The sequence below is a fragment of the Microcaecilia unicolor genome, chromosome 2 (assembly GCF_901765095.1).
Source record: "Microcaecilia unicolor chromosome 2, aMicUni1.1, whole genome shotgun sequence".
NCBI classification, from domain to species: Eukaryota; Metazoa; Chordata; class Amphibia; order Gymnophiona; family Siphonopidae; genus Microcaecilia; species Microcaecilia unicolor.
In genome coordinates, this window is record NC_044032.1 from 594110824 (window position 1) to 594137097 (window position 26274).

Sequence of the window (26274 nt, forward strand, 5' to 3'; positions counted from 1 at the left end):
TGTTTCAGGTGCAGCCAGTGGTGGTTCCGAGATGGACACTTAAACAATTTCAGGGTTTTTTTTCACAGTTTTATATGGGAGGGTAGGCATCCCTGTTTGGCTGGACGAGTATTGTGGGGCGCCCCTGAGAGGGGGGGGGGGAGGTAGAGCAGTGCCCAATATTGAGTGGTATTATTTTGCTGCCCAACTGCGGATGATCATGGACTGGGAGAGGGGGATAACCAAGCCCACTAGTCAGTTGGAGCAATCATATAGCCCGCATAGGCCGATGAGTTCTTACTTGTGGACTACTGAAGGAGTGGGAGTGATCTTGGCTGGGATACAAAATCCATATGTGAGGCATTTTGTGGAATTGTGGGGAGAAGTGCAGAGGGCATGGGGACAGACTGATAGGGTTTCGACACTGGCGCCTTTGAGATGGGAGCCAAAATGTGGGGCAGGGAGAGAAAATGCCATATTTGCGCGGTGGGAACAAGTGGGTATCTTGAATTTCCGTGCTGTGCTGCAGGGGGGGAGGGTGAAGAGTTTTGATACGCTGTGCTCCATGTATGGTCTGCCCGGGGGGGGGGGGGGGGGACATAGTTTCCTATATACAGATTCAACATTTTGTGAGGACATTGGGTTGGAGGGGGGGGACCCTCAGGAGACGGAAAGTCTGGAAAATCTGTGGCTTTTGTTGAGGAGGGTGCCCAGACCAATATCAGTGATATATCAATTTTTTAGGGGATGTGAGGGGGCCTGGGAGGAAGATTAAAATTGCAGTTTTTCTGATCAGGAGTGGGAAGTTATTTGTGGGGAGGTTCAGAAAGCTTCGGTATGTGTTTTGGTGCAGGAAAATGCATATAAAGGCTTATCCAGATGGTATTACACACCTGAGAGATTGAAGCGGATGTACTCTGGTACATCAGACATATGCTAGAGGTGTAAATCCCAGGCCGTTATGAAAGCGTTAGTAATATTGATTGAATCATCATTGGTGTGTAGTCCTGTGGTAGGCCTCTTGGGTTTCCATAACGAGCGGGATTCTTCGGAGGAGAGCAAATGGCTGTGATGGGGGTTGGCAGCAGCCAAGTGCCTTATAGCACAGCATTGAAAGAAGGTAGACCCCCAGACATTGGATGGTTGGAAATGCAAATTGGGTCAGTTAATACAAATGGAGCACCTTACAGCTTATTGTAGGGAGGGGGTTCTGTGACATAAGGGTGGGTGGGCTCGATTCCAACATAGATTACTACGCATTTAGGCTGATGGAAAATTAGAGGATGTTGATGGGCTTGGAAGGGGAGGGTTAAGTGGGGGGAGAGGTGAGAGAGTGTGCCTCAAAGAACCAAGGGGCATTCTGAAGTTATGCAGGGGCCGGAAGAGGTTGGAGGGTTGGGAGGGGGGGTGGCGCATGTTATTGGTGCACAGTCTATTTGGGGTGTGGAAGTTGTTTAAGAGACTAATTATATAACACATAATGTAGAGGAGTTCAACTAGCTGATAAGCTTGAGTGTGCTATATTAGTCTAGAAATTGTTAGCCCCTGTGTGGGCGCGAATGAGCAGGATGTGCTTTTTCTGAAAGTTGACTGTTACAAAATTATTATAATAAAAATTTAAAGTGGGAAAAAAGAATAGCCATTCAGGGTCAGACCAGTGGTCCATCTAGCCCAGTATCCTGCTTCCAACAGTGGCTAATCCAGGTCACAAGTACCTAGCAGAAACCCAGTTAGTAGCAACATTCCATCCTACCAAGCAATGGCTTCCCCCATGTCCATCTCAGGAGCAGACTATGGACTTTTCCTCCAGGAACCTGTCCAAACCATTTTTAAACCCAGATACGCTAACCGCTGTTACCACATCCTCTGGCAAAGAGTTCCAGAGCTTAACTATTCTTTGAATGAAAAAATAGTTCCTCCTGTTTGTTTTTAAAGTATTTCCATGCTGTCCCTAGAGTGTCCCCTGGTCTTTGTACTTTTTGAATGAGTGAAAAATCGATTCACTTTTACCTGTTCTACCCCTCTCAGGATTTTGTAGACCTCAGTCATATCCACCCTCAGCCATCTCTTTTCCAAACTGAAGAGCCCTTATGTCTTTATCTATCCTCATATCGAGGACTTCCATCCCCTTTATCATTTTGGTCACTCTTCTTTGAACCTTTTCTAATTCCGCTATTTTTTTTTTTTAGATATGTCTACCAGAATTGAATGCAATACTCAAGGTGAGATTGCACCATGGAGTGATACAGAGGCATTATAATATTTTTGGTCTTATTTTGCATCCCTTTCCTAATAATTCCTAGCATCCTGTTTGCTTTTTTGGCCGCCACCACACACTAAGCAGAAGATTTTAGCGTATTGTCTACAATGACGCCTAGCTAGATCTTTTTCTTCAGTGCTGACTCCTAAGTTAGACCCTAGCATCAGGTAACTATGATTCGGATTATTCTTCCTAATGTGCATCACTTTGCATCTGTCCACATTTAATCTGCCATTTGCATGCCCATTCTTCCAGTTTCCTAAGGCCTTCTTTCAGTTTTTCACAATGCACATGTATTTTGACAACTTTGAATTGTTTTATGTCAAAAGCAAATTTACTCACCTCACTCGTCATTCCAATTTCCAGATCGTTCATAAATATGTTAAATAGCACTGCTCCCAGTACAGATCCCTGTGGCACTCCATTATTCACCCTCCTCCATTGAGAAAAATGTCCATTTATTCACCTTCCTCAATTGACAAAAATGTGCATTTAATCCTACCCTCAGTTTTCTGTCCAATAACCAATTCCTAATCCACAGAAGGACCTTGCCTCCTATCCCATGACTCTTTAATTTTCTCACGAATCTCTCTTGAAGAACTTTGTCAACAGCTTTCTGAAGATCTAGATACACTACATCAACCGGCTCATGTTTATCCACATGTTTATTCATGCCTTCAAAGAAATGAAGCAAATTGGTGAGGCAAGACATCCCTTGGCTAAACCCATAAGTACATAAGTATTGCCACGCTGGGACAGACCAAGGTCCATCAAGCCCAGCATCCTGTTTTCAACAGTGGCCAATCCAGGTCACAAATACCTAGCAAGATCCTGAAAAAGTTCAATACATTTTATGTTGCTTATCCCAGAAATAAGCAGTAGATTTTCCCCAAGTCAATTTAATAATGGTCTATGGTCTTTTCCTCTAGGATGCCGTCTAGACCTTTTTCAAACCCCGTTAAGCTAACCACCTTTACCACATTCTCTGGCAATGAATTCCAGAGTTTAATTACACGTTGAGTGAAGAAACATTTTCTCTGATTTGTATTAAATTTACTACTTTGTAGCTTCATCACATGCCCCCTAGTCCTAGTATTTTTGGAAAGTGTAAACAAACGATTCACATCTACCCGTTCCACTCCACTCATTATTTTATAGACATGTATCATATTTCCCCTCAGCCATCTTTTCTCCAAGCTGAATGTCACAACTGTGAGGAATGATCCGGAGTAGTGAGCCCTTGGGCCGCTGCCAGGGACCGGCAGCAGCAGGTGAACCACCCAACAGGAAGCGAGACTAAACACAGAGAGACTGGTACAAGATTCAGGACTCTCAAACAGGCTTGGCTGGACAGAATGCAGGAACGGACTTGGTAGGTTTGGCTGGAACCAGATGCTGGAATGGACTTGGCTTGGCTGGAGCCGGATGCTGGAACGGACTTGGCTTGGCTCAGCTGGAACCAGATGATGGAATGGACTTGGCTTGACTTGACTGGAACCAGATGCTGGAACGGACTTGGCTTGGCTGGAGCTGGATGCTGGAACGGATTTGGCTTGGCTGGAGCTGGATGCTGGAACGGACTTGGCTTGGCAGGAACAGGATTCAGGATACTCAAGCAGGATTCATGATTTTCAAACAAGCTTGGCAGGAACAGGATTCAGGATACTCAAGCAGGATTCAGGATACTGAAACAAGCTTGGCAGGAACAGAAGCTGAAAGCAAAACAGGGCAGAGACAAGCAGGAAGGGGACTGGAGCTGAAGACAAACAGGGCAGACACAAGCAGGATACAAAGCTGACCCACACAGATAAACAACAGATACAAACAGGAGGGGAACTGAAGCTAGAGACAAACAGGGCAGATACAAGCAGGAGGGGAACTGAAGCTAGAAACAAACAAGACAAGAACTAGCAGGGTTGGAACTGCAACAAGCACTCACAGACGAAAGCTCATCTACTACTACTACTTAACATTTCTAGAGCGCTACTAGGTTTATGCAGCGCTGTACAGATTAACATAAATTGACATAAAGGACAGTCCCTGCTCCAAGGAGCTTAATCTGAAGACCTCTGTTGCAAAGGCAAGTCTGAAAGTTCGCAGGTGCTTAATAAAGGCAATTACAGATGAGGTCACAGGTGAGGCTTGGCAGCAGAAAGGCCAGGGCAAGTCTGGAGTGCTGGAACATCAGGACCGGAATGAATTTGGAACATGTCTGGGAAACAGGAAGAAGACAGTCCACAGCAGCCATAGGGCCTGGTCACCCGGAGGCGAGGTGAGTGTAGGCATGGAATACAGTCACATTCGTGACACTGAAGAGCCCTAGATGCTTCAGTCCCATCCCCTTTATCATTTTTATTGCCCTTCTTTGTACCTTTTGTAATTCTACTTTATCTTTTTTGAGATTTGGCAACCAGAATTAAACACAATATTCAAGGTGCAGTCGCACCATGGACCAATACAAAGGCATTACAACATCCTCACATTTGTTTTCCATTCCTTTCCTAATAATACCTAACATTCTATTTATTTTCTTTGCCGCCGCAGCACACTGAGCAGAGGTTTTCAACGTATCATCAATAATGACGCCAAGATCCCTTTCTTGGTCAGTGACTCCTAATGTGGAACCTTGCATTACGTCGCTATAGTTCAGGTTCCTCCTTCCCACATGCATCACTTTGCACTTACTCACATTAAACGTTATCTGTCATTTAGACGCCCAGTCTCCCAGTCTCATAAGGGCCTCTTGTAATTTTTCACAATCGTCTCGCGATTTAACAACTGTGAATAACTTTGTGTCATCAGCAAATTTAATTACCTCTCAAGTCACTTCTCTGGCTCCCTGTCCACTTCCGCATACAGTTTAAACTTCTCTTACTGACCTTTAAATGCATCCACTCTGCAGCCCCCCATTACCTCTCATCTCTCCCTACATTCCTCCCCGTGAACTCCGCTCACTGGACAAATCTCTCTTGTCCCCCTTCTCCTCCACTGCTAACTCCAGGCTTCGTTCCTTTTCTCTCGCGGCACCTTATGCCTGGAATAGACTTCCTGGACCTATACGTCTAGCTCCATCTCTACCTGTTTTCAAATGTATGCTGAAAACCCACCTTTTCACTGCTGCTTTTAGCTCCTAGCCACAACTCAGTTGCCCTCCCCTTGTCCCTTCCTCCCTTCTCACCCAGTACTTCCCTCACCCGTAACTGTCTTGTCTGTCTGTATTATTTAGATTGTAAGCTCTTTTGAGCAGGGACTATCTCTTTGTGTCAGGTGTTCAGCACTGCGTGCGTCTGGTAGCGCTGTACAAATGTTAATAATAATAGTTACTGTCATCTCTAGATCATTTATAAATATGTTAAAAGACCCCTGGGGAACCCCACTATCTGCCCTTCTGCATTGAGAATACTAATTAACCCTACTCTCTGTTTTCTATCCTTTAACCAGTTTTTAATCCATAATAGGACACTACCTCCTATCCCATGACTCTCCAGTTTCTTCTTGTCTTTCATGAGGTACTTTGTCAAACATCTTTTGAAAATCCAGATACACAATATCAACTGGCTCGTCTTTATCCACATGTTTGTTCACCCCTTCAAAGAAGTGTAATAGATTGGTGTGGCAAGATTTCCCTTCACTAAATCCATGTTGGCCTTGTCTCGTTAATCCATGGTTTTGAATATGCTCTGTAATTTTGTTCTTTATAATAGTCTCTACCATTGTCCCTGGCACTGACGTCAGGCTCACTGGTCTATAATTTCCTGGATCCCCTCTGGAACCTTTTTTAAATATCAGCATAACATTGGCCACCCTCCAATCTTCTGGTACCACATTAGATTTTAAAGATAAATTACATATTACTAACAATAGTTCCGCCAGTTCATTTTTCAATTCTATCAGTACTCTAGGATGAATACCATCTGGTCCAGGAGATTTGCTACTCTTCAATTTGTCAAATTGCCCCATTACATCTTCCAGGTTTATAGAGATTTCATTCAGTTTCTCTGACTCAGATTTTAATACCATTTCTGGCACCGATATCGCTCCCAAATCTTCCTTGTTGAAGATCGAAGCAAAGAATTCATTTAATCTTTCCACTATGATTTTGTCTTCCCTGATCACCCCTTTTACTCCTCGGTCATCTAGCAGTCCAACCAATTCTTTTGCAGGCTTCCTGCTTTTAATATACCTAAAAACATTTTTACTGTGTGTTTTTGCCTCCAACGCAATCTTTTTTTCGAAGTCCCTCATAGCCTTCCTTATCAGCGCTTTGCATTTTACTTGACATTCCTTATGCTGTTTCTTATTATTTTCAGTTGGTTCCTTCTTCCATTTTCTGAAGGATTTTCTTTTAGCTCTAATAACTTCCTTCACCTCACATTTTAACCATGTCAGCTGTCATTTGGTCTTCCTCACTCCTTTTTTAATACACAGAATATATTTGGCCTGGGCTTCCAGGATTGTACTTTTGAACAGCATCCATGCTTGATGTACATTTTTGACCCTCGCAGCTGCTCCTCCTCTAATTTTTGTTTTTCACTGTTCTTCTCATTTTATCATAGACTTCTTTTTGAATGTTAAATGCTAACGTATTGAATTTCCTGTGTATACTTACTCCAAAGCTAATATCAAATATGATCATATTATGATCACTGTTATCAAGCGGCCCCATCACCATTACCTCCTGCACCAGATGATGCGCTACACTAAGGACCAGGTTTAAAATGTCTCCTTCTCTTATCGGTTCCTGTACCAGCTGCTCCATAAAGCAGTCTTTGATTTCGTCAAGGAATTTTACCTCCCTAGCATGCCCCGATGTTACATTTACCAATTAAACCATGTTTGTCTATGTGTTCAGTAATTTTATTCTTTTTATGTTTCAACTGTTTTTATTGATGATTCAACATTATAAACATTTTAACATTGCCAGTATATCTAACATTGGGCATTGTAAATAATACGGCATATTAACTTGCATACATCAATAAATTCCATCATCAATATTTTTGTGATTCTCCCCCCTTTCCCCTTACCTACCCTCCCAATCATGCTCACTAACAGCCAAACATTTATGGGGTGTTTGCTAAATATACATCACAGTCATCTTACACATTCCCCCCTCCTCCTTACCCCCCTTCCTGTCCTCCCCCCCCCTCTCCCCTCCTAATATTCACTAATAGTTACGTTGTACTTATGGGTTCATGTATGCGTACCATTATTCTATAGGATTATCAAAGCGTATTGAGTATAAGACTCCGGCCTCTCTGCGATAGTATATCCAACATAGGCCCCCAAATTTTAAGGAAACATTTTTTTCGACAACATGATCCTTTTGCATCTCTTGCTTCCCATGTCATTAAAAGATGCACCTGGTTTCGCCAATGCCAGTATTCTGGGGGTTTATCCGAAGTCCAGCTTTGCAAAATACACTTTTTTGCCACCAAACATAACTTGCGACTTAACAATATTTCATCTGCCGTAAGGCCACGGAATGCCCCTGGGCAATCCAATAGTAACTGCAGCGAGGTGCCTACTATGGTACGCGAAGTGATGGAGTTCATAAATGCTACTATCTTTTTCCAAAAAAACTGTATTTTTATGCATTCCCAAAATGTGTGATAGAACTAATTTTCCTCCAGTGTGCATTTCATACAGGTTGGTGTGTCAATCCCTCCCACTCTATAGAACTGGCGTTGTGTGAAATATGCTCTGTGTGTTACTCTAAATGCACATTCTCTATAATTTGCACCACTAATCAGTTTAGGGATGTTCCGAATGTAGGCTGCTATGTCCCAACTAGTTAAATCTACTTTTGTATCTGCTTCCCACCTGCGGCGAAGCAGTGACCAATCTCTATCTGGCCCCAAAGTCCACAGTTGTTTTTGGAGTTGCGAAATTGTGGGGGCTTCCTCTGATATTCCATCATAAAACTGTTTAATTTTTTCCCCTAGTTGAAACTTAAACCCTTTTGCATCGAGTGTTTGTACATAATGTTTTATCTGGCCATACCCAAATACATCTTCCCATTTTTCAACATCAGCAGGTATTTGACTTAAAGGCTTAATTTTCCCTTCTAAATCTATTATTGTTTGCAGACATGTGAGCCCCCTCCTTGCCCACCTCCGAAAAACCTGGTTTTCCAATCCTGGTATAAACATCGGGTTCCCCCTTATGGTCAGCAATTCTGACATATTCGGTTGTCCCCCCAGTTTTGTCCCCAGGCCTTTCCATGCCTCTTGTAAAGGAGTCAGTAGTATACTACCCTTAAATTTCTTTGGCACCGAGGTATTATTGAGATGCAGCAAGGTAACGCATTTTCTGCGGTCCCTTTAAGATGCTCTAAAGATAATATTATACTTCGCAAGTTCTTAGTGACAGAGCGACCCTGCACAAATCCCACCTGTGCTTCATGTATCAAGCTTGGTAGTACCGTCCCTAATCTCCTAGCTAATATTTTTGTTAGTAGTTTGACCTCACAGTTCAGTAGAGAAATAGGCCTGTAAGAGGATACTCGCTGCACATCGCGCTTAGGTTTTGGCAGCACTATAATTTGAGCCAAATTAAGATTTTCCGGTAATTTCCCCTTCACCACCCATTCATTAAATACCTCAGCTAATTTGGAAACTATGTTGTCTCCCATCAATTTATAAAATTCAGATTTTAATCCATCAGGCCCTGGCGCTTTCCCCAATTTACTTTGGGCAATTGCCCAAACAATTTCATCACAACTTATGGGTTCGTTCAATTGTTGTAGTTCTGTCTGCCTCAGCAAAGGGGTTTCAATATTTTGCAAATAAAGATCATTCTGTAAACCCTGACTCTCTCCTGCACTATATAGCTGTTGGTAATAATCCTGAAATGTTTTATTAATTTCTTTATCTTTGTTTAATAGCTTTCCGTCCTTGCCTTTAATAGCACCTATATGTCTTGATGTAGATTGTGGTGCAATCAATTTAGCCAGGAATTTACCACTTTTATTCCCATGCTTGTAAAGTTGGAAACGATAATAATTTTGGGACTTTACTGCCCTCTCATGCAGCATTGCATTTATCTCTGTTTGGACTGAGATTATTTCTCTATGTACCCTTGGAGTCGGGTTATGTCCATATTGAGTATTCAAACGTAAAAGTTGTTTTTCCAATCTCAATAATTCTCTATCGCGTTGTTTTTTGTAATTGCTAACATAACTGATAATCTCCCCTCAGATGACTGCCTTTGCTGCCTCCCAATAAGTTGGCGCCTCTAGTACTGAACCTTCGTTAAAATGTTTGTACTCCTCCCATTTAGCTATTAAATATTCTCTAAATTTCCCGTTTTTATAAAGGTAACTAGGAAATGACCAATTTCCCCCTCCTTGGGGATTATTTTCCCCCAATTGCCAAGTCATCCAAACTGTGGCATGATCTGAAATCACACAGGGACCTATTTCAACTTCATTTATATTTGTAAAAATCTTGCGTGATACTAACAGGTAATCAATTCTAGAATGGGTTTGATGAGCCCTTGATTGGTGAGTATATTCTCTCTCTGTTGGATGTAACGTGCGCCACACATCTAAAAGGTCTAGTGTATTGCACATGTCAGGTAAACCTCTAGTGTTCCTTTCCCCTTGTGCCACTGATGGGTGGGATTTATCAATTTGTGGATTCCATGGCATATTAAAGTCCCCGCCCATTATCACCGGTAGGGCCTCCATGTTAGCAATGGTTGTAGTTACTTTTTTGTAAAATTTAAGGTCCAATGTATTTGGGGCGTATACACTGCCTAATATTTGTTTTCTGGCAATAGTAACCTTACAAAACACAAAGCGACCCGTTATGTCTTTATGCTGATTATGAATTTGGGTTACCACCCCTTTCCTAATAAGGATGGCCACACCCCCCTTATTGCCCACCGCTGGGGAAGCAATGCAATCTCCCACCCACCATTTAACCAACTTTGCATGTTCTTCATCAGATAAATGAGTTTCTTGCAGTATTGCTATGTCCACCCTTAATCTTTGCAGATGTTGTAAGATTTTAGATCTTTTAATAGGGGAGTGTATACCACCTATATTCCAAGTGACTATTTTAATCATCTTGCATAGTATAGGTTCACATTATCCTTAATTGACAAAATTTATACTTAAATTCATGAATTTATACTTAAATTCATCACACATTAGCTGTTCTCTTGGCCTGATGTTAATGTATTTTATGGTACACCGTGCCTTTCCTTCCTCTTCATTGGTATATTTAACCCTCAGCAACAACTCTCTCCGCTGCCAATTCCCCACCAACCCATCCCCCCCTCCCAGATCCCTCCCTCTTCCTCCCTGTGTCCCTTTACCATATGCTTCCTTATATGAAGCCGTCACTTTTTAACGCTAACCCACCTTCTCCCCTTATTGTTGTGAGTTCTCATTTCTTCTAGAATCTTCTTATTTCGCTTTTTACATTTTAGCATTTCCCAACCTTTAAACTTCTAATTATAGTCCCCTTCTTGAACTCCCCCCTATATTCTGAGCATAACAATCATAACAGTATTAACATAGAGAATTAAATACCAACAAAAATGATTAGCAGTTCTACCACCATCTGTTCCAGAGTCTCTCACTGTTGTCTTCCCCTTAAGAGTTCTCCTGCTTTAAGTTTGTTGATGTAGAAAAAATCTCATCCAGAGCTAGATTTTGCAAAGCCTCATAGCTGTAGTTCTTTTTGGGCTCACGCAGGTTCTGTGTCCTCAAAAACAGCATTATCAGAGTGTTCTAGCTGCGCCACAAAGTCTTTTGCCTCCCTTTCGGATGTAAATGAACGCAATTTGCCCTTGTGTTATTTTCAAAGTAGCCGGATATTGTAGGCTAAAACGAATCTTCAGATCAAATAATTTTGAGCATATGGGAGAAAACGCCTTTCTCTTGGCTGCAATTCCTGCTGAGTAGTCTTGAAAGCAGAGTATTTTTGCTTTGTCATAAGTCAGAGAATTATTCGATCTTGCTGCCTGTATTATATATTGCTTGTGCATAAAGTTGAGAACTCTGCAGATGATTACTCATGGCTTAACAGCGTTCATCTGGCGAACTCCTAGCCGGTGCGCGCGTTCAATTCTTAAGGGTCCAAGCTCTGCTGGAAATTCAATACTTTTGGTCAGCCATTGTTCTAGGACCCTCTCCAATTGTCTTCCCCCGAGCGCTTCAGGTAAGCCAACCAAGCGGATGTTATTCCGCCTGGAGCGATTTTCCAGGTCTTCAATTTTAAATTCCAGGTCCGATATTGTTTTCTGCAAAGTTTTTTGAGAGTCTTCCACTCCTGTCAGTCTGTTTTCCACTTCACTGACTGTAGTTTGGAACGCTATGCATTCCTTGGTCAAATCCTCTATTTTCGTGTTCAGCTTTTCCAGCTTAGTATCCAACTTTTGGTCAAGTGGGATCAGCCGACGGTCTAATAGGTCTTCCATCACCCCCGTTAATTCGGAGGTGATCTCAGCCACCCACGCCGAAGATACCGATGGGTTTGTCTCGGGGAAGGCCGTCGCCATTTTGTCCTCGGCCGCCTTTCCCCGCTGCCTTTCTTTTTGGGCTGATTTCGTCGCCATGTCTAATTTTTCTCTCGTTCTGCTTGGCCAGATTGTTACCCTGGGTCTTTTTCTTGCGAATCTTGCAGGTTAGAGGGGTTCGATTCTCCTTCAGATACGGGGATTATCAGGCAGGCTCCGGAGAGAAGTTCACCTGCGACCTCTCTTCACCATAGCGTCACGTGACCCCAATTTTATTCTTTTTAATAGTTTCCACTATTTTGGCCATCACTGAAGTAAGGCTTACTGGTTTGTAATTTCCCAGATCACCCCTGGAACCCTTTTGAAAAATCAGCATTACATTGACCACCCTCAATTTTCAGGTACTACAGACAATTTTATTGCAGGTTACAGATCACTAAAAGCAGATCACCAATTTCAAGACCGAAGCAAAGAATTAATTCAATCTCTCCGCTATGGCCTTGTCCTCCCTGAGTGCCTCTTTTGCTCCTTCGTGATCTAGCAGTTCCTTGGACTCCTCACAAGCTTTCTGCTTCTTGTGTACCTGAAAAGGGTGTTACTATGAGTTGAGTTTGTCTCTGTGGCATTTTTCTTTATATTCTCTTTTAGCCTTCTTTATCAGTGCTATGCATCTAGCTTAACAGTTCTTAAGTTGCTTCTTTTCTTAATTTGGATACTTTTTCTATTCTTTGAAGGATGTTCTTTTGGCTCTAATAGCCTCTTTCACTTCACCTTTCATTTGCTGTTCTTTCCACCTTTGTTAATATGTGGAATACATCTGGTCTGGGCTTTCATGATGATATTTTTAAACAATATCCATGCTTGATTTAAAGTCCTAATCTTTGCAGCTGATCCTTTTAGCTTCTTTTTAACCATTTTCCTGATTTTGTCATAGTCGCCCTTTCAAAAACTAAATGCTCCTATAGTAGATTTCCTTAGTGACTTCACTTCAGATATCTGCTCAGATTTGATCATGTTATGATCACTGGTCAGCAGCCTGGTTCCATCCCGATTAAGGTGGAGACCATCCATTCTGAACAGGCTCCCCCTTTCCCAGAATGCTGCCCAGTCCCTAACAAATCTAAATCCATCATCCCTACACCATTATCTTAACCACACATTGAGACTTCGGAGCTCTGCCTGCCTGTCTGCACGTGGAATGGGGAGCATTTCTGAAAATGCTACCCTGGAGAATCTGGATTTCAGCTTTCTACCTAAAACCCTAAATTTTGCTTCCAGAACCTCTTTCCCACATTTTCTTATCTCATTGGTATCCACATGTACCAAGACAGCTGGCTCCTCCCCAGGACCATCTAAAATACTACCTAGGTGACATGTGAGGTCCACCTTCTTCGCACCGGGCAGGCAAGTGACCAGGCAATCCTCTTGCCCACCATTTGCCCAGCTATCTACATGCCTATTGATAGAATCACCAACTACAGCAGCAGTCCTAACCCTTCCCTCTTTGACAGAAGTTCCTGGAGACACATCCTCCGTGTGAGACGATATTGCATCCCTTGTAGCAGGTCCTGGCTACATATTTACTTCCTACTTCACCTGTTTGATACTCTCCTTTTAGGAGACCTCCCCCCTCCAAGGCAGTACAGGAGCTGCCAGGCTGGAGGTGGGACTTCTCTATAACTTCCCTGTAGGCCTTCTCTATGTTTCACTCTATCTCCCTCTGCTCCTCCAAGTCTACTATTCTAGTCTCAAGAGAACAGACATTCTCTGAGAGCTAGGCGCTCTTTGCATCGAGCACACACATATAACTTCTTGCCAACTGGGAAATAATCATTATTGTGTTGTTTAATTAAAACTTCTTAAGGTACTAGGGATATTAGATTAATATAAAGAGCCTTAAGAATTTATGATATAATGTGTCAAGTGGTGCTTAGACAGCTGTGAAGAACCTAGGCCAGTGCTGGGCAGATTTCTATGGTTTGTGTCACGTATATGACAAGACTTATTTGGATAGGCTTTGATGGCAACTCCAGTATTTGGACCATATGGACAGTGCCAGGCGGACATCTACAGTCCATGTCCCATAAATGGCAAAGAAAGACCAGAATCAAGTATTATATACCATATTCATTCTTGGTTTAATCATGAATTGATAATGAGTGTGACTGTTGGGCAGACTGGATGGACCATTCTGGTCTTTATCTTCCTTCATCTACTATGTATCTTACTATGAAATAATTTAAGAATTATCAGCCTGGCAAGGCAGTGATCCAGTGGTGTTTCTTGATACGTGGCTGCCTCGGACACTTGGACTCCAATGTGAACACACACTAGAAATAGAAAGAGTCCATCAGGTCCCAACAAAGGAAATTCCTGGTCAGCCAAAGCAATGTCCACTGGTGTTCAAATTCCTTCAGCTTCCACAGGTAATGACTATTCTAGATAAGGTGAAGAATGTGCAGAAGATATTATGGCAAGGGCAAAGTATAATTACTATGGCAATCTTCACCAAGTCAACTACCAAGAAGCAATGGCAATTTCTAGTGCTCCTGCTCTGCCTTAAAGTATTAGAGGCTAGATATGGCTACCTTGTTCCAGCCCCGAAGAAAATAACTCACAATAACCCTACCAAAACTTATAGTGATCCTGAAGACCTGGAAAAGTACATTGAGGATCAGGAGGCATTAATTCACATGGCTAGCTGATTGTACTTTGAGTATCTGCTAAGGCTCAATCATCTGAAATCCGGTGACAATGCTATACTTGTTCTTTTCCTGACTGTTCAATTTTGTACAGCAGCTGCTGGGGGGTTTTCCCCCTGTTTACTATTGTGAATACGAGATCTGGGAGCAGTTTATTTTGGAAGGCCCATTGAGATGATTTTTAATAGTAAAATGGGAGAATTTTTGAGAGATGGTGAGGTGGTGTTTCCTGTAAACACTGTCAAGGGAAGCAATACATAAATGTAAATAATCAGAACAAGTTTTATCCTAGAATTGTTCATGCATCTCCTTAACCCTGAGAAGACAGTTGAGCCTAAGGAACTCCTCATCCCTCCCCACCCCCCCCAAAAAAAAAGAAAAGAAAATTGTCTCACCCACAGCACCCTTATCTGTCCAACCAAGAAAGAAACCCTATTTCTAGAAACTTTTCATCTTCTGTCTTAGACAGGAAGACTATCATGAGTTGGAGTGGTTCTACTCTCACTTCCCTTCTACCTAGTCCTTCCAAAACCGCTGATCCAGACATTACAAGAGAGCAGAACATTCACTTCTCCAGCCCCCACCATCTCCACCATTCAAAATTGTGAGTGTCACTTTTCATGGGGAGAGATGAGAGGTAACAAGGATTGGGTGTCAGCACCAATAATATAATTCATATTGCCTCCAGCAAACCCCAACACTTTTTAGTACACTGAGCATTTAAAAATTGGTTTTGAGAAACATACTTTGACTTACTATGTTGTTCCCAAATTATTTTAGCAAAGAACTTGTGATTTATATAAACTGAATATTCCATACTAAACATTTGACTATGGTTTATACTTCTTGTAGGCTGATCGGCTGCTGCAATACCTTAAACCTGATCATGCTGGCTGTTATGAGGTAGATATGCAGAAAAAAATTCCAGTTTTTGTTGAAAAATTGAAGGAGATGAACAAATTGCCGGCATTGTTGTTTATGTAAGTACTATGGTATAACTTTAGTGGAGATTTATTATTATTATTTCAAGTGAATCTATAAGGGTGTTTAAAGAGAGCCACAGACATGTACTCACTAATGTATCTTCCAAATCTTTCATATTGGATAGAATTTACTACATTTTTACTTAACTTCCAGCTGCATGTGAAAAATACAAGTTCTACACAGAATTAATGAACCTGCTCTCTGTGTCTGTGCCTATGCAAGCATAAACGTTTACTGGCAATGGAAATAGAGAAATGCAAACAGTTGGGGAGATATACAGGGGAGAGGATGAGGAGTTACTTTGGAACTTTGTAAGTGTAAGTGCTTTGAAAATACACCTCTTAATGTCAGTTTCAGAGGTAGAGAGTTTAAAAGATGTACTCTAGGGCTAGTCTCCGTACCCTTTCCCCCATATAAATCTTTAACTTTCTGCCACAGCCTACAGCATTAACAGATAGCCTCTAAAAGGCACAGCAGGGCCTACTTCAGGCTTCATACCCACCCACCCCTTGCACACCTCTTCATTTATATTCTTCATTTAGAGTCAATTATAGTAATTAGGATAATGAGTGGAGTTTTCATTACAGAGTTTTAATTACATTTAATTACTTTCTGAGAAGCAAACACTAAATAAATCATACAATATAGCATATTATCTTAAGACTCTTTATATTAATCTAATAGCTGTAGTACCTTAAGAAGTTTTAGTTAAACAGCACAATAATACTAACATGCAGACAGCAGTCCAGCAGCGAGAGGGGTGCTATCCAGTCTTTTCCATTGCGTGTCACATGTATCATCTCCTATTTGGTGAGAGGTTATATATGTGTGCTCGATGCAAGGAGTTCCTGGCTCTCAGAAAATGAGTTTGTTCTTTTGAGGCTAGAGTAGCAGACTTGGAGGAACTGAAGGAGACAGAGAGGTCCTAGAGGAGGCCTACACAGAAGTTGTAGAGAAGTCCTACCTCCAGTCTGGCAGTTCCCGTACTGCACTGGAGGAGGGAGGTCTCCTAAATGGAGAGCATCACCCTGGTAAAGTAGGAAGTAATCCTGTAGCCAGAACCTGCCCACCAGGGAATGCAATATCTTCTTGCACTGGAAGTCAAATTCAGGCTCTTAGGTATAAAGCTGGAATCCAGATACTCCAGGGTAGCATTTTCAGAAATGCTCCCCATTCCACGCATAGGATCCAAGAGGCAGGCAGTGCTTCTCAATGCGTGGTTGAGATGATGGTACAGGGATAAGGGATTTAGATTTTTTAGGAATTGGGCAACATTCTGGGAAAGGGGGAGCCTGTTCTGAAAGGATGGGCTCCACCTTAACCGGGATGGATCCAGACTGCTGGCTAGTGATCATAACATGATCAAATTTGAACTGATATCTGGAGTGAAGTCACTAAGAAAATCTACTGCAGCAGCATTTAGTTTTTGAAAGGCCGACTATGACAAAATGAGAAAATAGTTAAAAAGAAGCTAAAAAGATTGCCTGCAAAGCTTAGGCATGGACATTGTTTAAAAATACCGTTGTGGAAGCTCAGGCCATATGTATTCCATGTATTAACAAAAATGGAAAGAACAGCAAACAGCCGGTGTAGTTAAAATGTGTAGCGAAAGATGCTATTGGAGCTAGAAGAACATCCTTCAAAGAATGGAGGAAGGATCTGAATGAAGAAAAGAAGCAACATAAGCACTGTCAAGCTAGATGCAAAGCATTGATAAAGAAGTCTAAAAGAGAATATGAAGAAAAACTTGCCACGGAGGCAGGTGCATCAGAAGCAGAAAGCCTTTGAGGGAATCTATGGAACCATTAGATCATGAAGGACAAAAGGAGTACTCATAGAGGACAAGGCTATATTAGAGAGATTGAATGAATTCTTTGCTTCAGTCTTTACAGAAGAAGATGTAAGAGAACTACCTGTTACTGGAATGGTTTTCAAAGGTGATGATGTGGAGGAAATAAAAGAAATCTCTATGAACCTGGAAGACGTACTGAGGCAAATTGACAAGTTAAAGAGTGATAAATCACTTGGACCAGATGGTATATACCCCAGGGTACTGAAAGAACTCAGATATGAAATTGGTGATCTGCTGTGAGTGATCTGTAACCTCTCATTAAAATTAGCTATAGTACCTGAAGATTGGAGAGTAGTCAATGTAACACAGATTTTTCAAAAGGGTTCCATGGGTGATCCGGGAAATTACAGGCTGACAAGCCTGATTTAAATGCCAGGCAAAATAGTGGAAACTATTATAAAGAATAAAATTGTGGAACACATAGACAAACATGGTTTAATGGGACAGAGTCAGTATGGGTTCACCCAAGGGATATCTTGCCACACCAATTTGCTTCATTTTTTTTGAAGGCAAGACTAAATATAAATGCTAAAGGATAAAGGTGAGCAGGATTACGTAGTGTGTCTAAATTTAATGAAAACTTCTGAGAAAGTTCCTCATGAGAGACTCCTGAGAAGATTGAAAAGTCATGTGATAGGAAGCAGCGTCCTTCTGTGGACTAGGAATTGGTTATTGGACAGGAAACAGACTGTAGGGTTAAATTGCCATTTTTCTCAGTGGAGGAGGGTGAATAGTGGAATGCCGCAGGGATCTGTACTGAGACCGGTGCTGTTTATCATATATATATAAATGATCTGGAAATCAGAATGATGAATGAGGTGATTAAATTTGCAGCTGACATAAAACTATGCAAAGTTGTCAATACACATGCGGATTGTGAAAAATTGCAGAAAGACCTTAGGAAACTGGAAGACTGGGCATCCAAATGGTAGATGAAATTTAATGTGGACAAATGCAATGTGCATTGGTAAGAATAATTTGAATCATAGTTACCTGATGCTAGGGTCCCCCATAGGAGTCAGCACTCAAGAAAAAGGTCTAGGTGTCATTGTAAAAACACCAAATCACTTTGTGAATCACAGACAACTTGGTAAACTAATTTAAACAAATATGGGAGGAAACAAATCTCTTACTACTGTGGTCCACCACGGTCTGTAAAACAAGACTGCCAAAATGATAAATCAGAGTGCACACAGTGAAAAATTAATCACAGGTTGAAAAAAACCTCCCATCAAATAATTAAATCCAAAACATCAATCTTTATTCAAAAAAATAAATGAAACAGAACCACGTATCATGAATAGTGGAAATGTCCGTTCTCCAATGCTCAGTTCTGGCAAGGTCTATATGAAACACAAGGTGCTGACGGACCCGTTTCACTTTAGCTTCCTCTGGAGACCTTCACTACGTCCAGTTCTGAAAACAAATAAACAAAAAAATCAAAACTGCAGTTGAAATACCAAAAAGTGCTCTTCTGAAACTAGCACGCCTTTGTAATCAGGGCCCTTATAAGTCTATTGTTAGCACAGCCATAAAATAGGCATTTTTCTATTTTATTTGCAGGTTATGCACTGTTGTCAGTAGCACACAGCAACTGCAAATAATGTGGGAACACTTACTGCATCCTAATTAGGAAGGGCTAAGGGCTACCTTATCACTTCCTCTTTAGGAGGTGCTAAATGCTTCCACGCCCACTCTCTACCCATGACATGCCCCTTTCAAAAAATTGTTTACGCGTAATTACCGCATTCAAATAGAAAATGTACCACAAGATGCTTTAGCATGTCCTGTGGTAAGCTTTTTTTGGCATGTGTTAGGACTTAGCACACCTTAGGGCCCTTAGTATTTTTCTGGTAATTCAAATCACTCATTATTATACTCTTGCCAAATTTGCTACCTTCCCTAATTTCTGTTAACATTTCTTCATCTGTCTTTCTGTTCTGGCTTGGTGGACAGTAGTATAGCCCTACCAGTATTTAGAGAAGGTACAGAGAAGGGTGAAGAAAATGTTAAAGGGGATGGGATGACTTCCCTATGAGGAAAGGCTGAAGTGGCTAGGACTCTTCAGCTTGGACAAAAGACGGCTGAGATGATATGATAGAGGTCTATAAAATAATGAGTGGAGTGGAACGGGTAAACGTGAATAAATTGTTTTTTCTTTCCAAAAATACTGGGATTAGGGGGTACGCAATGAAGCTACAGAGTAGTAAGTTTAAAATAAATCAGAAACAATTTTTCTTCACTCAATGTGTAATTAAACTCTGGAATTTGTTGCCAGAGAATGTATTAAAAGCAGTTAGAGGGGTTTAAAAAAGGTTTGGATGGCTTCCTAAAGGAAAAGTCCATAGACCATTATTAAAATGGACGGGGAAAATCCAATGCTTATTTCTAGAATAAGCTGCATAAAATATATTATACTTTTTTGAGATCTTGCCAGGTACTTGTGACCTGGATTTGCCACTGTTAGAAACAGGATGCTGGGCTTTATGGACCTTCGGTGTGTCCCAGTGTGGCAATACTTATGTACGTTTGTACTCTAATTCTCCCATCTTAAATTTTAGGCTTCTAGATTTTGTATATAGACATTTCAAATTGTGCATTTTCTTTGCATCTACATCTTTAATGTCTTCAGCCGGTGCTGCTTGTGTTCCATGCCAGCTATACCAAAGCAGAGCTGCCGAGAGACTGAACTGGGCCCGGGGCAGCCCCCCCCCCCCCCCCCACACACACACAATCGTCACCGCTGTCACCCCCCCCAAATCACTGCCACAATTGAATTACCTTGTTGGCTGGCGGGGATCCAGAGGCCCCGCCATCAGAAGACGCCTTCCTCCAGCGCTGATCTTCTGCCAATTGCCTGCCCCTGTGGCTGCTTTTTCTCTCGGGGCATGCTCGGTTTCAAAACCAAGCATGCACGCCTGAGAGGGAAAGCAGCCACTCAGCTGGGCAGAAGAGCAGCGCTGGAGGAAAACCTGCAGTGTCTACTTCTCCGGGTCCTCCCCAGCCTCCAAGGGGGAGTTTTCTCTCTCCTGCTCCTGTTGGGACGCGATCACTCTAGTCCCGTCAGGAGCAGGAGAGAGAGAGAGAGACCCTGGGCCCGAGGAATTTTGCCCCCCCCCCTCTCGGCGGCCCTGTACCAAAGGTGCATGGCTGCTAAGTGGGCCTGAGCGGAAAGTGGATGGGCCCAGGCCCAACTGTGGTCACGCCCCTGCCTTGCCAGAGGAAAAGGAGTACCCCAGAGCAAATAATGAACATAAAAAAACATTTCTCAGAATGAACAGAGATTTGGGAAACCTGGGATTCTGGCTGGTGGAGTCCATGGGCACAAAGTGGACAGAAGGAAAGCAGGAACTCCTAACTTCACAGTGTTTTTTGAGATTGGAAAACAGCTCTGAGAAACTATATTTTCTGTTGGTCTGATAAAAGATAGAATAGGTTACAAAATACACTGTTTTTCTTTTATCTCATACTGTAGCAAATATGTTATTCTAAAGATTATTGTAGTAGTAATATAATCAGTCATGAAAAAAGAGTATCATGATTATAATGTAAACATTTTTGTCCTTAGAAATAACTATTTTCTGTTTCATTTGCTTTCAGATTCAACCTCGATGCTGTGGAAAGAATACCTGAAGATATAGTATCGTTTCTGACAGAAAAACAAAAAAGCAAACAGAAACCAAATATCAAGAAAGAAAAACGGCACTTAACAAATAAGCTACAAAAAGTGGAAAAGTCCCTGGAATCTAGTCCGTCTTCGTAAGTATTGCTTGCCCTTAAACCTGATTCATTGGGGCGATATTTGTGTTGCAGAGCACTGACCTAAAATAATTTGAAATATTTGTTAGCTATTCCATTTTAAATTTAGCAATGATAGTCAACAGAACACAGGACTCATAGAGCAGAGAAATGAAAAAGTTCAACAGATATTTGGATCTTCAGCTGTATTTTTATAGATCCAGTACCCTAGTTAGTCAGATGGCAACAGCTTAGGTGGTAATTCAGCAGCAACAGTAGCACTGTATCCCATCCAAGTATGACTTGTTAAGACACAGGGATTTGCAGGCCAACATTGAAACTGCCACAAGTCCCTGTACCTTTAAGGGGGTAGACCTGGACAGCACATACTAATGTTGCTGGTTGAAATCAGGGGCGTAGCCAAAGGGTAGGCCTGGATGGGCCCAGGCCCACTCACTTTTGCTTCAGGCCCACCCCGCCCGCGACAGCCCCCTGCACTGACCTGAAGCGCGTTCTCCCTCCAATCCAGCACCGGCGATCATAGCCAGCCTTCTACCACGTCCAGCAGGAAATTGCAGAGTAGGCGGGACGCGCCAGAGAAGAAGCTCCGACGACACGCGCTGGACATGGTAACAGGCTGGCTATGATCGCCGGTGCTGGATTGGAGGGAGAACGCACTTCAGGTCAGTGCAGGGGGCTGTCGCGGGCGGGGCGGTCGCGGGTGGACACAAAATGTGGTGGCAGCGGGCGGGCGGACGGTGGAGAGGAAAGAGGTCTGTGCCCACCCAGTCCACCTCCAGGCCCACCCAAAAATTAATCGCTGGCTACGCTACTGGTTGAAATCATTAGTTTCAGGTGCAGTGGCAACCAACATGGGCTGTGAGATGAAAAGCTGACCACATCAATCAATAGATGTCAGATGAAAGAAAGTTTGTAACAGAGGCAGCTTGATCACTGAGCAGGCCTTTCTATCAGCTGATCAGAGGAAAATCCAGCTCTGGAATGAATATATTTCTAATGGGAGACCATTAAATGCTTAATTACATATTTCAGCCAACTTGATAGCATGCCTCACCATAAAAGTTCAAAGCTAATATTAAAAAAAAAAACAAGTATTCTAATATTTATTATTTGGTGTGTTGCAGTAAAGGAAAAGTATCAGCAAGTAAAACAGAACACAACATTTTCAGAGCTTCTGAAAAAGAAGAGTTACAGAGAAGGCTTAAAAAGTGCAATGAACTCCCCCCAGATTGTACTTATGCCAATTACAAATCAGTGAATGACATGGTAAGGTTTTCAATCATTTTATTTATGATAGCGCATCTAGGTAATATGAATTATTCAACTTGGCATGTTGCAGTAAACTTCTTAAAATCTGATATTCATAATGTAAAGTTCCAGTTACATGTAAAATGGAAAAACAGGATAGATTTTAATGCTGATTCTTCATTGGTTATGAGTCTAATTTCTAATATTTTACAATTAATTCTTTTCCTACTGATTGTTGTGGGCAAATCTGAAATAGTACTGGATTATAAACCCATAAATGCATTTTCTTATTCCACCAGGGTTTACCAACAAAGCACATGATTAATGTGGAAAAATAGAAAATAGTTCCTGTTTTGAAGTTAAACCATTAACTAGCGGCACTCGTGACATTACACTCCTTCCCCTGAAGAAACAGGTAGACTCAGAATCAAGACACATCAAATTGCTTGATGTCTTAGCCACAGATTTATTTGTTGAATTCAAAGGCAACTAATAACAGGTGCCCAAGCCTGTCCTTTCTGCCACTCCCCTAACTATCTAGAAGTAGTGATCTTTGGAGATCACAGAAGTTACTTCTAAAGCAAACATACTGGAAGGGGGGTTATCTGTGACAACACCTTCCTTTCTTTGATCCTGTGACTTTCTGGGCCTGCCTTTAGTTGAAAAGTCCTACCTTCATTGGAGACATCAGGGTCTTTTTTTCCTGTGGGCAAAAGAGACAGATGCCTCAGGCCCCCTGCTAACAAAAAAAGGCTTGCAACAATATCTAGATCTACCTTAAGCTCAATGTAATTCGCTGCCTCTGCAGCCTGTGTATGTATGATCTGAATCTCTAATCTAGATGCACATTTGATTGTGGCTCAGGGCCAGATGCACTAAACTTAACGAGCCATTAACGAGCAAGTAGTAAACCCTGGCATTCATTAAATACTTTTTTCCGACAATGGTAGCAGCTAACGAAAACGGAATGCAGATGAGCAAATTGTGTAGAAACCCCATTGTAAGGAGATGCACTAACCTTTTCCGATTGCCTTAACACTGGAAAATCTAACGAGAGGTCTGTACCTCTCTTTGGGGCTGCGCGGGATTGAAAACTTCATAAAATGTAACAAAAAAAATCGGGGGGGGGGGGGGGGGGAAACAGCCAAGTACTCGTCATGCACATCCATTATGGGCGGTCTTCACCCGAAAAACCGCCCAAGTTCGCCCTTTATGGACGTTCTTCACTATTAAAAAAAAAAAAAAAAAAAACCCACCCTTAAGCTTTATTAAGCTCCGCTTCAAACATTTTGGGCGGCCTCCACCCCCCGCAATAATAAAAACTTCTTTTTGACCGTCCTTCACTCAGCTGAGAGACCCGGAAGTCTCTGAGCCAATCACAACGTGTTTAGCTCAGCTAAACGCGCTGTGATTGGTTCAGAGACTTCCGGGTCTCTCAGTTGAGTGAAGCACATCAAAAAAAGGACGTTTTTATTATTGCAGGGTTGAATGGTGTCCAAAAAGGAGCCTGCAACATCGGAGCCTGCAGCAGGCTGTGGAGGGGGTGAGTGGCGCGGCATCTTCGGGCAGCACATGAGGCGTATTTGGCATGCTCAGAGCAGCCAGCATAACGCTTGGCATGCTCGACCGGCCGATTGGCCGACTGTTTAACGATAGAATAGAGAATGCAAGTGAGCTACAATGAGTAGCTCATTTGCATTCCCTTTCCTTGAGGCATAGCCATTCGCTACCGATTCGCTATGGAATCGGTAAGGGAATGGCTCTTCCGAGGACTTTAGTTCATCTGGCCCTTAGTGGCCATTCTTGTAAGAACTTAGCTATGGCATCAAATGATCTGGCTTATTTAAATCCCTTAGCTAAATTTCACAAGAAATCTCTCATACATTCCTGGCTGTGGCAAAAAGTGAGAAATTTCCCCAAAATATGCCCCCTCTCTTGCGACAGTGATAGGCCTTCACAGTGCCACTGACACTTATTCAGAGCTCCCCCCCCCCCCCCCCCGTGGGACATCAAATCCATGGTGACTTAGTGCCCACCTGAATCCCAGTCCAGGGTTCAAAATCCAATTCAGTGGTGCTCCCTCCCGTAAGTTTAACTCTTCTATAAAACCCAAAATGGCACTTCAAGTAGTCCCCCCCCACCATGATCCTGCTTACCCCATCCCACAACAAGCCCTGATTCACCCCAAATCATAGGAGCCAACTTTTCAAAATGATTGGGGGTGCTGAATTTTTTTTTATTTGCAGGCAGTGTGTTCTCCCCCCCCCCCCCCCCACCTTAAAATCCTGTCTGCTGCAGTCTTCACCTGGGCAGTGGCAGCGCCACTCATAGGCTGCCTGCAACCTGCACTGGGACTTCTTCCCTGAACAGTCCCATCCCTCAGTCCCCCTGTACTGTGCAAATATAAAGAGATGCAAATTTTAAAAACTGACATATTTCAATCATTTCATAAGTTAACAAATACAAATAAAACAAAAAATGGAAAATATGATGATATTTTTATTGGACTAAATACATTTTTCAATTAGCTTTCAAAGGCCAAAACCTCTTTCCTCAGGCCAGGACAGTATACTGCTGTAATGATATTCTGTTCTGACACGAGAAAGGAGGATTTGTTCTCCAAACATTAGTCAAAAATGTATTAAAATTAGTCCAATAAAGATATCACCTTACTTCCATTTTCTCTATTTATTAACACTTTATCCTAAACTAAAAATAAAATTCATTTTTTCCTACCTTTGTGGTCTGGCTGTTTACTGTTTCTAATTGTGTTGGTCCCAGTCTCTTGTTTCTTCTTTCCTCGATCTTAACTCTCCCCCCTTTCCATCCAGCATCTACCCCCTCTCTCTCCCATTTCCATCCAGCGTCTGCCCCCTCTCTTCCCTCTTTCCATCATCTATTTTCTCCATCCATGTGTAGTTTTCCTCTTCTTTTCCCTTTCCCTCATCTCTGTCACTATGCATCTCCTTCCTCTTTCTTCACTCCCCTCCATCCATATGCATCTCCTTCCTCTCTCTCTTCCCTCTCCTTCATCCATGTCCACCATTTTTCCTCTCTCTCTGCCCCGCCCTCTCTTCCCTCCCCTCAATCCATGTCAAGCATTTCTCCTCTCTCCCCTTCATCCATGTGCATCTCACTTCCTCTCTTCCCTCCCCTCCATCCATGTCCAGCATTTCTCCCCTCTCCCCTCCATCCATGTCCAGCGATGCTCCTTTGCCCTCCCCTCCATGTCCAGTGACGCCCCAAACCCCACCTGCCCCCCGAGTTCCAGTTCCAACCCCCCCGCCCAACCTCTTCTCCCTCAACAGCCCTCCTTGCCTTCCTGCCACCCAGCGCTTAAAACTCATTTTACCTGACTGAAGTCGTGACTGCAAAAGAAGCAGAGTAGAGCAGGCTCGCCTTCAGCCTTCCCCTTCTCTCTCAGCTCTGGTCCCACCCTCATTTCCTGTTTCCGCAAGGGCGGGATGCTGAGAGAGAAGGGGAAGGCTGAAGGCGAGCCTGCTCTACTCTGCTTCTTTTGCAGTCACGACTTCAGTCAGGTAAAATGAGTTTTAAGCGCTGGCTGGGCGGCAGGAAAGCAAGGAAGGCTGTTGAGGGAGAAGAGGGCGGGTAGGTCGGGCTGTGGATGTTGGAACCGGAACTTCGGATGACTGACGGCCGGGAAAATATTGGGGGTGCTTGAGCACCCACGGGGTCGGTACCTATGCCCCAAATTGCAAAGAATTGGAGGGATAGAAGTGATCCACACTTACTACCAGAGATGGATAGTGACAAATTACTTGTAAGTACAATTGGCAGTGCTTTTACTTGCAATGAGTTACATTTTTTTTGCCATACTTTTTACTTGTAACTCATTACAAGTAAGCTGTACTTTTGTACTTAAGTTTAGAAAGTATATTTTTTAAGTATTTTCCATACCTCTGTTTTCACCCTGTACAGACTGGAATCCAAGCGATGCCAGATGCGGCTTGCAGCTGATTGGGTCCGAACCTCCAGTCCCAAAAACAACTGAACCTCAACCG

At 42.5% G+C, this 26274-nt stretch overlaps 1 protein-coding gene across 1 annotated transcript in view; it reads left to right on the top strand.

The window, feature by feature from the left end:
• Positions 1–26274, top strand: part of LOC115462208 (probable ATP-dependent RNA helicase DDX60) — a 348344-nt gene that overhangs the window by 198078 nt on the left and 123992 nt on the right. The window contains exons 26-28 of the mRNA XM_030192222.1: positions 15262–15389; positions 20846–21004; positions 22129–22270. Of these exons, the coding sequence (XP_030048082.1) occupies positions 15262–15389; positions 20846–21004; positions 22129–22270 (429 nt within the window). The remainder of the gene's footprint in view (positions 1–15261; positions 15390–20845; positions 21005–22128; positions 22271–26274) is intronic.